At 39.2% G+C, this 14,521-nt stretch overlaps 1 protein-coding gene across 1 annotated transcript in view; it reads left to right on the top strand.

Moving 5' to 3' along the window:
- Positions 1-804: 804 nt before the first annotated feature.
- Positions 805-14,521, top strand: part of LOC108666412 (potassium voltage-gated channel protein Shaw) — a gene marked incomplete at its 3' end in the record, with an annotated part of 30,041 nt that continues 16,324 nt past the window's right edge. Inside the window, exons 1-3 of the mRNA XM_018153288.1 lie at positions 805-915; positions 1,046-1,077; positions 8,833-8,965. Coding sequence (XP_018008777.1) covers positions 805-915; positions 1,046-1,077; positions 8,833-8,965 — 276 coding nt within the window. The remainder of the gene's footprint in view (positions 916-1,045; positions 1,078-8,832; positions 8,966-14,521) is intronic.

Here is a 14,521-nt window from a genome sequence, read left to right as displayed (position 1 = left end):
CACCTCACTTTTACGTTTCTTCTCCTCCACTTATAAATAGACTAACATTTAAATAAGAATGCCTACACGCAATTCATCGCAGTCGCCCAAAACAGGGCAGTCAAGCGTGCCAAGCGTGGCTCCCTCATAAGAAATGGAGCTTGGAAGTAAAGCGAGGTAAAAAAAATGTCGGGGTCTTTTGCGCGCCAGAAACTCCAACAGAGCTCCTTGGAAAAATTCATGAAAATGCAAAGTCATTATGAAAAATATTTCAACACTGGAATATTCACATTTTAATATTATCGCAATTACAGAAAAGAAGCTGATGGAAATGGTTTATAATTCTAATTGGTATGAGTCTGAGACAAATTTTAAGGTGAGAGCTGCTTTTAATAAAGTAATTGGTGGTGCCGTTGCATTGTATTTCCCAAAACAAAGACCAAATTTATGGTATAATCGTATGAGAGTTATAATTCTTAGATGAGTTTATAAAAGTTTGAAATATAGTTCACTTCACAGAAGTTTTATTTGTGTAACTATGCTCACCACGTGTAGGTTAGTCCAACTTCGAAAACAACAAAATGTCATGATGCTTACAATGTTTCACTTTTTATATCTCTTGATATTTCCGAACTCTGAGCCTCACTTCTTTTTGACTGAAGAAGTTGATGTTTTTGATAGGACGTGTTTCTAGGACGCCAAATTTTTTTTGTAAGCCATGGTTTCAATTGTGGAGCTATTGAGGTCCAGAGAACCAGAGATTTCCCGAGGGTGACACTGAAGGAAGATTGCGCTCGTTTGTTCGGCTCTTGAGGGAACCTGAGAATGAAACAAACCTTCGACTGCCAACCAACCCTCGACTGTCAACAAACCCTCGACTGCCAACAAACCCTCGACTGCCAACAAACCCTCGTGGTCGGTTCTCAACTACTACGGGTAGGTCCGAGGTCGGTTCTCAACTACTATGGGTAGGTCCGAGGTCGGTTCTCAACTGCTACAGGTAGGTCCGAGGTCGGTTCTCAACTGCTACAGGTAGGTCCGCGGTCGGTTCTCATCCACAACACAGGTAGGTCCGCGGTCGGTCCTCAACTACTACAGGTAGGTCCGAGGTCGGTCCTCAACTACGACAGGTAATTTTTGGTAGTAATTATTCACATTATTGCCTTCATGTGCTATGATAAGTAATTTTAGCGAGCTACATCACAATCCAATAATTACCGACATCACTATCCCATTGTTTTTCTTTAGGTCGTGAATTGTGCTTCCATTGTGATTTTTATTTTTATTTTGTTAATTATTTTATTTATTTTACTAATGACGGTTTTAATTATTATTTAAGATATTCTGATCGTGTATTGTACACTCAACGGTCATATAAGCGAGTCGATAGCCGTTTTTATTGGTGCTCTCAAGGCCTGAGTTTGATCATTAGATCGTAAATCCTGTCCGGTGCTTATTGAAGTCCTAAATTAAAGAATTCACACAATTTTGTCATCGATGTTGGAAATTGTTTTTAATTTTAATTAGCGTCAGTCTTATTAATTTTCATTTTAGTAGCTTCTTGAATCATATTCAGAAAAATTCAAATAATTAGCTAATATATCACGTGTTTTCTCCATCACTTTTTTTATACAAATTCTCCTACCGTCCTAAAAAATTACACATTTTTAGTCTGTTGTAAAAGCTTTTTATTGTTTATCACTTTCTTCTGACCTGCTTATTATGTGCTCGCACTTAAAACTTTCTGAGCTCTTTATTTGTTTAAATCAATTCAAATGATATATTTTATCGCCTACTGTCAACTTGTAGAAACATGAAAGATCCGCGAGCCTGACTCAGACCTCAGTGAGATCAAAGGAATATTATTCACGAGTCTCGCCGTAAATTTTGACTAACAGGAAAACTGAGATTTTTTAAATTAATGTTTGATAACTTTAAAATGTGAATACTCTTCTTTGTAGTTGATGAGAGTTAATTTTCTTGAATGGCTCCTCGTCGTTAGTTCAAATGAAGCAATGTTGCACAAACTAAATTTCTGCGTATTTTTGATTAACTTTAATGACTGATGACGTAGGAAACATTTTTATTTGTGCTACAGTATAAATAATTTTTTTTATCTCAAAATTTTCAATTCAAGAAATCTTTTCTAACTTGATGAGTTGAAAACGCCCTGAGTCTCACTAGAATATCAGGTAATGAGATCAAATCAGTTCACGCAAAAGTCAGTTAGTGTTGAGAAAATATGTCCTGCTATTATGGTTCAACTCACCGAACTCGTGCGAGCAAAGTTCGTTAGCTGATTTTCCCCGCAGAAGCGGTGGCTTGGAGGAAGCTGCAAGGCAGTAGCTCATGACACTCTCTGTCTCATTACGAGCGACGTTCTAAAAACAATGAGTCGACCTACAGAACGCCTCATACCTTCCTTTGTGCGTCTTCTTTGTACGTCTTCTTTGTACGTCTTGTTTGAACGTCTTTCCTTTATAAGTCTTTGAGCGTGATGCCGCGGAGCGTCGTCGTTCCAACCGTTCAGCAATTTAATAGTCGCTACCTAGCGTTCTCCATATCTGCTGTTCATCATTGGATGAAATTCGAGTCGAATAATAATATATTTTGAATTAAAGCTCAACTAATTTAAATTTTATAGAAATTTTCCTATAAGAAACAGAAGTTAAACTTTTTAAACGACTATATATTTGATGTGGAGCATATGTAATAATATTATGCGCTGAAAACTTTCTTATTAAGTTGCATAATGCTTGGCGCGATGTGATAGATAGTAAATATATATAAGAAACATTATGAAGCGGCTATCCTATTAAAGTTCCAGAAAAAGTGAAGTTTAGTCAGTATATGGGGCGACTGAAGAACTTGCAACGATAACGATTGCTCTGCCAATGAGCGAAGTTACTAAACAAAAGTTAGGTCGCGCAACGAGCGCCAGACTTCGCGCGGCATCAAGTGTGATGATAAGTAACGGCCTCCGAACTCCTTCAAAATTTGCCACGAAATGAGTCTTTAAAACGGTCATGTATAATGCTGGCTAGAGTCAGTAACGACCACCCAACTTTTCAAAATTCTTGAAATGGAACGAGATTTTAAAACTATTTCGTGGGCGACCATTTCAAAGTTTTTAATTCAATATAATCCTAAAGCAAAAAAAAATACCAGCTAAAATAAATTTTTATCCGTATTCCTGCTATGATTGGCGAGTCTTAAATTTTATTTATTTTGTCGATTTTACTTTGGGGCTTGCAACGCAATCATATAATTATATATCTGATGCAAAACATTCAAAAGTATTCAAAACATCCATTCTAAAACTATCGATGAAAATTATCTGAAGATCAACTTTCTTTATAACGTTAGTTGTGAAGCCAAAGTCCTTGAAAAACTGCGCCTTGACAGTAAGAGCAAGTTCCTCTGCACCATCAGAGTCGGGGTCGTTCAAAGCAAGATCAAATGGATGTCGCGGCCGACGATCTCTCCTATTTTGTGGCATGAACCACGTCACAAGCTCAGAAACTAGTCGCTTTATGGCCAATGGGGGCATCTTTCTGGACGAGAAGTGAGCTTTTGCTCGCATAAAATGACCGAGAAGACTCCTAGCGCTGCGCCTCGCTGCCTCGCTAGACGACAAAGCCCTGCCAGGGACGCACGTCGGAGCTTACCTTGTTGCTCCCGAATGTCGCATTTGTTGACATTGCCAAGGAAACCTCGCAAAACGATCATCAGAGACTGAAATTATATCCTCATGAGCGAAATGAATAATTCAATTCTTGCTCAGAGCATCCATTTACATAAAACTTCTCGTATCCATTCCATTCATACGAGAAATTTTAGTAAAGAAGTAACGATATTCCGATGATAATGTGATGCATCCTATAATAATGAGTATGAGTAATGACAGTTTTGTATTGTAGCGAATGTATTGTAAATTGTAAATGCACGCGACAAAAAAAATTGTAAATGCACACGACATCTCAAGGCTGATAAAATCGAATGTTTGTAGTAATTCCTGACACGTCGATTTTCGAGGACACATTCATTGCGTTGGTGTGCGACGTGACGTATATCTGTCTGAGAACATAGCCAGATGCAAGTGTATTAGGTATATTTAAATATATAGGCAGAATAGAAGGAATCTGTGAGGAGTTTCACAAAATTGCAAAATTTACCTGGTCGTCGTATGAGACACTGGTTGCACGCATGCAAAATTATAAAGACATAATGTCCGACTAACACTCATTTTTGTGTGGAATTTCCATCAACTGTTCGAGAGAAATCTTCTTTAGCATAATTCCTGTTCATCTCAAATTTTTATTGATCTGTCAATGAGTGAATAATTTGCGTTCATCATGCATCAATGACTTTCCTATTAAATTTTAATTAACTGACAATGTTGTCAGTACACTAATCTTCAATACTACTGTACTGACTTGATCTGTACTTCAATACTGTACTGACTTGATCAGATTCTTGTCATCGCTAAGGGATTCTAATGTTATGGGATGAAAGGTCGAGTTTCAATCATTAAGTAATTAAAGAGACAAAAATTAGTTGACGGCGCTTCTACTTGAATTTTTGGACCAGAATCCGTAGATTAGTTTAAGAGTAATCTCGCTACATTTAATGATGGAGAAAATTCCCCAATCATATACATGTATTGACACGCTGCTATTATACATATTGGAATAAACGCTCCAAACAAATAGTGCCAATATATTTGACGTCTAGTAAAAAGCATTATTGCAAAAAGCAAACCTATTAGTTGGGCTAAAGAATATAATGTGGTGTTGTAACACTCGTATGAGCTATATTGCACAAAATGATTATTATATTGTAAATGAGGTGCCTACGACATTAGTATTATTGAGGATTAAAGTAGATACTTTACGAGACTGAAGCCCTCAATGACTCTTAATTAACCTTATGTGCTGAGGCTCTCGATTAAGCCTCACTGGGGAGAGGCTTAGTGAGCCTCACCAGGGCGAGGCTTAGTGAGTTAAGACTCCTGCATGTGTGGCTTAGGCTGGCTTATGCCTCAACTTCAATTGCCGTCATGGTTTGCTCAAACTTGTAAACTGACGTTCTAATCATTTTTTGTGTAGTTTTTAGTATGAAACATTTTTTGGTGGATGAACACTTTAACACACAAATTAAGATGTTAATTTATTGATTGATTATTCCTTTGTTATCATTTGTTGAGAAGGGATGTGATGACAACGCGGCGGCTGTGAAATTCTCCCATTTTGAATGCTATATTTTGTCGGATTTTGAAATATGTTTAAATCTGATCGATGAATTCACGTGTGAATGTATTCCTCAATTATTTTACGATGAATTGCTTTGTTTTAAGAATAATTAAAATTCGAAGGCACATTTTATTGCTCTCAATTCCTGACGACAGACAAATGGTGCTAGATAATTTTTTTTTCTTCCAGCCCAATTTAAAGTCTGAGTATAATAAAAATGTGATTAAAGTAGTCTCATAAATTTTGGATTGAAGTTAACTTCATAAAGTTCTCAGAGATCTTACGATCACCATAATAACTTGGAGGAATGCAGTCCTTGCTTCCTATAGGGGCGGGTTTAATTATTGAGCCTTCGGCAATTGAACAATTGGTAATGAATAATAGATTGAAATGTGTTACTACACCGTAATGTGCTGAACCGTGTTGCAACACTGTCATGTATAGCCAATACTGCTACATTACTAATTCTATAGTAATAGTTATGCTACATAGTGTGCTCGAACACCGAGTCACTACATATTAGCAAACTACATTAATTCTGCCTCTGAAACGCTCAAGTGCCGACCTGCCTAGCGACGACTCAGAGACAGAGGACGACGAAGGCGGAGCATCAGCTTGACCGTGGACTACGAAGTCCTAAACTCATCATAAGGTCATAAGGTGAACCACACTGCACAGTACTGCCATTTTTCTGCACTTCTAAGTGTACAAAGTTCTCCACTCTCCTCTTAAAGGAAGGGGGGGGGGCAAAGGACCCAGCGATCCAAAGGGGACGAAGGGAGCAAAGGCCCCAGCGGTACTCATGTCCCATACTAAGCTGACGTGCGGGCTTAATTCTTCGCGTGTTTGATCACATTTTAATTAGGCTGCAAGGTAGACTAGCGCCCCGTGAGGGAAGGATGAGCCTTCAACGGAGCAGGCGAGAGCTGTTCCAAGGAGCTGATCACCGGGGAAATAAGTGGTATGAGAAGTTCATAATTCTTACTATGAAATGGGTTTAGGTGAAAGAATTGTCTATAGGACCAAGAACTAGGTTAGAATGATGAAATGGGTTTGAACGAAGAAATAGATTAGAACGAAGAACTGTATTAGAACAAAAAAGTGGGTTTGGGCGAAGAAATGGGTTACAACGAAAAACTATATTAGAACAAAAAAGTGGACTTGAGCGAAAAAATGGGTCTGAACGAAGAACTTGATTAGAACGATGATGTAGGTTTGAAAGAACAAAAAGTGAAAACGACCTTTTGGGGTTGAATGAAGAACTGTGTTTGAACATGAAATGTACAAGAAGTTATTGGTAGATTTTTTAATGCTTTCGGTGAATTTCAAGTTTTAAATGTTGGGAGTTGGCAGCGGTTCCTTGAGTCAGTTGCCTAGAAAGGTTGGGCGAGCAGGAGGCTGTGGTTTTTTTGGAGATGCTCGGCAAAGGTTTTTACTACAAATTTATATGGATTCTCTGGTGAGTATTCACTTATAGGTATTTTGATATGAAAAATCTCAGATAGGTATTCTGTTTGGTGTTATAAAGAGATTCTTGTTACAAAGTTACAGTAGAAGAAATTACTTAACTGCAGAATATTCATCTTAATTACTTAACTAGAAACATTAGAAATTACTTAACTGAGGAATAAGTTAAGATTGTCCATTAACTGAAGTTTAGGTAGCCCACATCCGCGGCAAGAGTCCGTTACGAGCGCAGGCACGCCTGCTTGCGCCCTTAAAGGTTAAGCTGTCCTTGGACACGAGGTTAGAAATAATGCTGAACTGTTCTAAGACAAGCGACAACATAAGGCAGCAGCTACAATTAAAGCGAAAATTTAGATGGCTTCTTTGACCAAAAAAATGTGAGATCTTATTATTTTAGGTCAAATGTTTGGCAGGATCTGTTAGAACGAATATCTGTGTTTTAATGAGTCGATTTAATGAATACACGGCTACGCAACTCTCGTAATTAATCCCAAGCAATTCGACAATTGTAAATAATGAGGTCACGACCTCAACTTATATATTTCAACGATTCACAACTTGCCACTATCGAGGGAATAATTGAATATTACGTCAATTGTTCATCATCAATCAAGCGAGCAGTACTCGCTGATATTCTTTCACTGTTAAAACTCGTAGGAATAAGGTAAAAATTATGATATTTAGTTCGTGTATTGTACAAAACACGTTTTGACATCTCAGCGGCTCCACGGCTCATTGATGATATTAAGATCGTATATCGTACAATACATAGCAGTCCATGTCACAGCACCGCTCACGGCTCGTTGTGTGACCCGCTGCATTGTTCGTTATTGTGGGCCTCGAAGTTCTCGGCGCATGGCAGCTCCATAAGGAAACTTTGTGACAAGTTCCAGCACTTACATGCCAGTAGGCAGATGCTCAGAATTTAGTATAGCGAGATTTTCTTGTAAAATAAGTGCAAATTTGGACTCATTGCCTGCTGGTTTCGGGACTATGTATACAGGTTTTCCGTTTAGGCTACGTTTTCATAACCAAATTTGAGGTATGCTTCACACTCTGCGACAGACTCGCTATCGTTGGGTTAAGGTTATTCTGGATCTGCTTGGCCATTCGATTGCAATCAGCGACTAGTCAGAATTGCCTTTAAGACATTAATTGCCTGAGAATTTCCTGAGAGTATGGCATGAGTAGGCTTGGCCAAGTTTACCGCTCCTGCAGCTGCACTTCAAGCCTCGAGCGGAAGGCAGTGGGCAGAAACCTCGAGGACGTTCATTGGCGAGCTTCTCAGCACCTGTAAAATTATATAAAATGGCTGATGGTGGGCGAAGTCAGATGGGAGGCAACTTCAAGTTTCAAAACAACTTTCAAATATAAAAAAGAATGTTGGTAGTTCAATGTACTGCGATAAAAACAAGTATCGATTTTTCAACTGCTATCAGCTTATGATGTTTGAAACATGGTGAAGAATGAATGAGCTAAGAATTCCTACAAGCTCCTATGTTGTCGCGAGATTTAAACTATCAGCAAAATCTGCGCTTTGCTGGCCCTAAGCGGCCATTTATTTAATATTAGAATGTCGAATTGACGTATTTCTGCACGCGAAGAGTGCCGAAGTGGGCGCAATTACGCGTCACGACCCTCGACGTAGCTAACATACCAAGAACTTCACATTTGAACGCTATTTACGTGTGATCTGACATACACTAGTCTATTTAATCTGATTTCTGTAATTATTTCTTATATTTTTTATCTCAGGCACCTGTACATTTTTTGTTCATTTTATGATACCTGAGCCAGCGTCTGAAAGTTCAGAAAGAATCGTGACAATTCACCGCACAAATAATTTTCGTAACTTTCTTTGTATGCAGGGCAGGCAGGTTGCAACATGTCACGCTTTTTATTATTTATAAATTTGAAAATTTGAGTCAACATCTCAAAAAAGCAATCATAGAAATTTAAGTAGCGTATAAACAGTTCTCTTAGCAATGCACTTGTGTAGGACGTGCAAGTTGCAACCTTTCCTCTGTTCGATTTTTTCATAGGTAGGAAGTTTAAGCCAATGTCTCAAAGAACGAAAGAATCTTTAAAATTTAATTATCAAATAAATGATACTCGTACCTTTGCGCATGCGCAGGACGGGCAAGCTGCACTACCCCACGAACGTGTGTGGGCCGCTGTTCGAGGAGGAGCTCGAGTTCTGGGGTCTGGACTCGAACCAAGTGGAGCCTTGCTGCTGGATGACCTACACCGTCCATAGGGACACGCAGGTCAGTGCTGCTGGATGACCTACACCGTCCATAGGGACACGCAGGTCAGTGCTGCTGGATGACCTACATCGTCCATAGGGACACTCAGGTCAGTGCTGCTGGATGACCAACATTGGAAATAGATTGTTACTTATAAAATAAAACCTAGAAACCATTTGTCCGGTCCTGAAACTCGTTCATCGAAATTATTCATCAGCTTGCACGTACGCGTTCAACGGTTGATACAACGCGGTTCATTTGAGGACAATTTCAGCCTGGTCTTCGACCATCAGTTGATCGTTCTGCCAATGAGCAATAATTGACAGATTCTCAAGCATAATTATCGTGTAATAAATTCACTCCTAATTTGTAAACAAATTTTGTGAATTGCATATCAGGGTTAACACCAAGAAAGAACTTCAGGTGTCCTGCTAAGATTAAAGTCATGAAATAATTTTGGTTATTCGAAGATTTTGAGCATCTGATTAAAGTTTCCCGAGATGGAGATTTTGGCTGGAGATTAAACATGGATCGCATCAAATTCCTTCTACAGCGAGTGCTGTTGTCGGACTGAGAAGCAAAGTTCCGCTGGAAGAATGAAATTAATTTTCCGTACTAAACTCAACCAAACGCCTTAGTCTATAACCCAGTCTGCATCACGCAGCTCATACATTTACTGCGAGTCACGCCTTATCGATCTAAGCAAAATAGTCAATATATCTGATGTTATATACAAAAAATTTAATTTATGGCGGATTTCTGATGTGCAATATGCAAGGGGAACGTTTCAAATTTGATAATTAATTGGATGGTACATTCTTATTTACAGTAATAAATCTGAAGAAAATCAGAACTGAACTCGGAGGACATTCACTGTAAGTTCTACGTTTAACACTTTAAACCGGTGATTGTATCTCAACACTAACATTGTAAAACTTTGCAATGGGAATTAAGTCTCGAATTTTGTTCAATTACGACCCTGGCTTCTCGAGCTGAATTGTCGGCAAGGGGATTTAGGTCGAGGAAAGCCGTCGTGCTGCGCCACTCAGGCGGACTTCACTAGACCGACTTTAGTCGTTTTGTTTTCCGTAAAATACGCTGCGTCGAGAGGCGCGTCCGCTAGAATTGTCAACGAGAACGAAAGCGGATCAGGAATAACACTCGATTTAAAATTGTTCGAATTATTTTGCTATTTTATTTCTCTTTCATTGCCCACATGAAGGTGTCTACTTATATCTTATTGCGCTTTAATAATATTAACAGTGGTGTCAGCTTAGGTAATCCAAATCTGACCTTTTGCCGATTTCAGACAACGCATAATTCTTACTGTTAGCTGGGGTTTCTAACCCGCAACTCGCAGCTCCAATCTTGCTGTTTTTAACCGAGACAGCCACCTTACCGACTTTTACCTGAACTGTCACAGGTACCTGGGATCGAACCCACAACTCACTGCTCCAATCCTAGTACTGTACGTATACGGTAACCAAAGGCCACCCAGCCTTAATGACGTTCGCGAACGAGCTATGAGATCACACTGAAAACAAATTGTTATGAGTCTTAGGATATCCAGCCTTTATTTCAGTAATACAAAAAAAAAACAATTGAATTGATTTGGTGATTTTACAAAACAATTTACTGTGTTGGCGAGTTCCTTGTAACTTCTATCATTTATCCACTATGACGTTTTTTCAGCAGAGATTCTTACAACAAAGGCAATATTTGCCAATGCACAATTGCAACAAAGACAATGCATTTACATTGTCAGGATTTTTTTTTGACTGCCCGAAGATGAAACAATGGGACTGTAACGTCGTCGAGTGGCGAATTGTTCGGCAATGTCTCATAAGAAGAAATGCTTCCTACTGGTCTCGGCTACAATTCACTTTTAGCATCAAAAAATGACTGGATGACGCACTTTGGATAAATGGAGGGTTTTTTTATTTTTTATTTATTTATTTTTTCCAGGACTTAAAAACGGCTAAAATAGCAGAGCTCTGACATGATGGAAAGCTGTCGAGAAGTATTGACAAAAAAATTAATCGAGGCTGAAAGACTCAAACTATCCAATATTTATCGAAGAGCAGCGATTCAAAAATGATTCGAGAGGGGACAGTTCAATTATGATCAATGGCTGTTGAAAGACTCGAGACTCGTTGACTAAAACATGACTCGAAAGATGCAGCGCCACTCTGATTAATGATTTGCTTATGCCGATACCAGCAAAGGTACTGGAGCGGGAAACATTTTTTCACTTCTCTTAGTCAAGATTGATGCAACGCTGGGACAAAATCTTGACGAAATTTATATGAAACGCTGGAGTGGAGGCCATTTTTGTGGACAGCTTCAACGACACGGAGGGATGATGAATGAGCGGCCGCTGCTCCGATCTGAGGCTCTATATGTGAATAACGGAGATTGACCGCTCGGATGATGTTAAAATGCAGTACTATTGAAAAGCGCGGAGTAAATGTGGGTGTGAGCTTGAAATTCTCATGAGAACGCGCAGTGAGCAGAATGTATGAGCTGTGCGGTGCTCCAGAGGGTTTTATATGTGGGAGAGCGACTCTGCGTGGTACTCGGGGATCGAGGCTCTACGTGAGAGTGATGATCACAAATTATTATTGCTTTGAGAAAGATATTGTTGTTGTGCATGAGCAAATACAGTTGCTATAGTTATCATTGTTGAAATATTGTTATTGCTTGACTGCCTTGCGTGACTCCATGGAGCAGAATCGTGGCACCATTCAAGTCCAGAGGAAATGCTACCATACCCATTCTGCATGCTATATTGCATTGTATATCATGTACGTTAAGTAGATTTTTCATTGACCATTTCGGGAAGTAGGATTCACAGGAAATCGACGACGCAGCCGAGGAGGAAAAATACTTTCATTTAAAATGAAATTCAACGAGTCTTATGATTCTTTCACTAAATAAGCGACTCTAAAGGTCAATTTTTGGACAATAATTTCCATATCTGGATATTTATCCAAGCAAGCAATATCCAGGATATATAACAGCTATCTTATCAAGTATTGCATACATTTATTTTGATCAGTTTAGTATTGTTATATGTAACAGATATTTCGTGTATATATTAAACATTCGCTTTATCGACGCTTCTCTATCATGACGGAAAGAAATATTTTAGCGGGTAGTTGAATCTACGTAGCAGCAACCATGAAAAATAGTGGCACTAATTATTCACAGTTTATTATTTATGGAATCAATACAAGTTAAATTGTGTACACAAGAAGAACAAGAGATGGACTACCAGGTCTTGCGTCAAGTTTTCCAAACTTTTTCCAGGACTTGTCTTTGTGTCCGGGCAGTAGAGCTGAAGCTTGACATGCTCACTTAAACTTTAGTCGTCTCAAGTTCAAAGGTTTGAGTGAGTTAAACGTGGAGAAACTTTCATGAAGCGACTCAAGTACGGCAACTGTTGCAGGAAACAAAGCTCGTAGTTGCATCTAAGTTGTGTACACAACATAAGCTCTGGCTTCCGGGCTAAAATTAAGTTCCTCGAGAAACTCAATTCGCTAAAATACTGGGGCTAGATTTTCAATAAAATACGTTAGATTATGTCGACCAGCAAGTGAATTTTTTATTATTGCTAGTATTTATTTCATATTTAATGGGCTTCGATGAAAAAATTTTACACCTTTATAAATCTAATAACAAAGTACAATAATTTTTCGAGCGCCTCCCTTAAGGTGGCCCTCAAGTTCAATTAGGCACGGCCATCAAGCGCACGCATTCATGCCGGAACCAGGTTAGAAAAACGAGCTAAAGCCCTCCAGCCTTTTCAAAATCATTAAAAAATCCCATACTTGATATTAAAAAAAGGAAGCTCAGGAGTGAATTGCCGGAGGCAGGCGAAATCATTTTTCCGCGCCCGAAGAAATTTTGGAGAGATTGTGGCCGGGTTTGAAATACTATTGCGATATTTAAAATAAAAATTGGAGATTTAGACAGAAATATTATCTTATTTAGCAGCATGGTTAATCTCTGTTTGCTCAATGACTTCAAAAGACAAGAAACTAATAAAAAATTGAATTATTTGAAATGCAAATTACTAACTACATTTGTAAAAGTTGAATGCATTAGCCATGAAATAACACTTGTCTTAAACATAAAACAAACCATGAATTTTATAATGGCAAATTAAAACTCGCTAGTTGGTCCTTTAAGATATTTTTTGGATGTTATGACAAAGGCTCAAAATGATTTTTCTAAACATTTCGTATTGTAAAAAATAAATTTTAAAACAAATATAAGTGAATTATGTACAGATTGAAAGGTTAAATTTTCAGCCAAAAGGAATTTCCGGTACTGCTCCACTCTAGGAGAAATAGATTTTTTTAGTCGAGTAGATTAAGCTCGGTGTTTTTTTCACCGGATCGAGCATCTGCTCGGATCTCACGGAGGCGAGGACGATTTGTGCTGAGCACAACGAGCGATTGAGCAGATTATGCTCAGCAAGACGAGCATAGCATCAGACAAGAGTACATGGAATGAGGGACTGGATTGTGCTAAGCACATCGAGCAAAATAACATATAATGCTAAGCATGTTGAGCAAAGAAGCATATAGTGCTGAGCACATTGAGCGAAGGGGCAGATTGCGCCTCTGGTTGTCCCAGGAGGCTTCGCTGTCGCAGCAGGAAAATCGACTAAGAAGAGACTTCCATTTGGCCGGACATCAGGAGATGTGAGGTGTGACATCATTGCCGTGTTCCGGGGGTAACTTATTACACGGAAAAGTCATACCAAATTCCGGGGTAAAGAGAATATCAGGTTCAAGAGTATCCCGTGTCCCGGATAATGCAACTTACGAATGCACAAGGTGCCCATATTCTCCACATGATGTGCTTTATAAGTGTCCTTGTGGCGGCCTATATACACGTAGCGGCCTAGTACATGTAGCGGCCTAGAACATGTAGCGGCCTAAGACAATGCACGATGCACCAGAAGTTGATATAGAGGCTTGTGGGCCGCTACTGGCAGCTGTAAAACTTTAGCGAGGCAGGCTCTTTGTATTATCTAACTTGTACATTGCCGTGCAATCTTTACTGCAGGTATTCGCTTGGCGGAGTTCCTTCAAGTTGTTTGTTTTGCTGTTCAGCTTGTTTTTTTTTTTTGCTGTTATAATTACTGCCACATACCTCGATGTGTTAATATTTTTCTTAATTTGTACATGAAAAGTTAATTTCAAGATACGATCTACGACAGACACAAGCCATTTACCGAATCATTCTGGGATATTTGTAGTAGGAGAGTTGACCCTCTACTATTATTAGAAGAGTTTACCCTCTACTAGGACAGATACAGCGGAGATGTCAAGTATAGCTAACAAGGAGCTCACTGAGAGCTGTTTGCTTGCAGTGCGGTGTGTTCCTGGGCACAATCCCAGATCGACCTCCTCTGCAACACTACCAGCGGCGAGAAGCAAGCAACAGCATCGTGCATCAGGTGGCCCAAATGAGGGCGGATGAACGATAATCAGAGGCGGCGATCCATCGTGGCCTGGGACTGCTATGTCCCAAACAAGTACCAAGATTACCAAGGGCTGTTTGCTG

This window comes from Hyalella azteca, unplaced genomic scaffold (assembly GCF_000764305.2).
Source record: "Hyalella azteca isolate HAZT.00-mixed unplaced genomic scaffold, Hazt_2.0.2 contig416, whole genome shotgun sequence".
Lineage (NCBI taxonomy): Eukaryota > Metazoa > Arthropoda > Malacostraca > Amphipoda > Hyalellidae > Hyalella > Hyalella azteca.
Note: the sequence above shows the minus strand (reverse complement) of the source record. Positions and strands in the feature narration are given on the sequence as shown.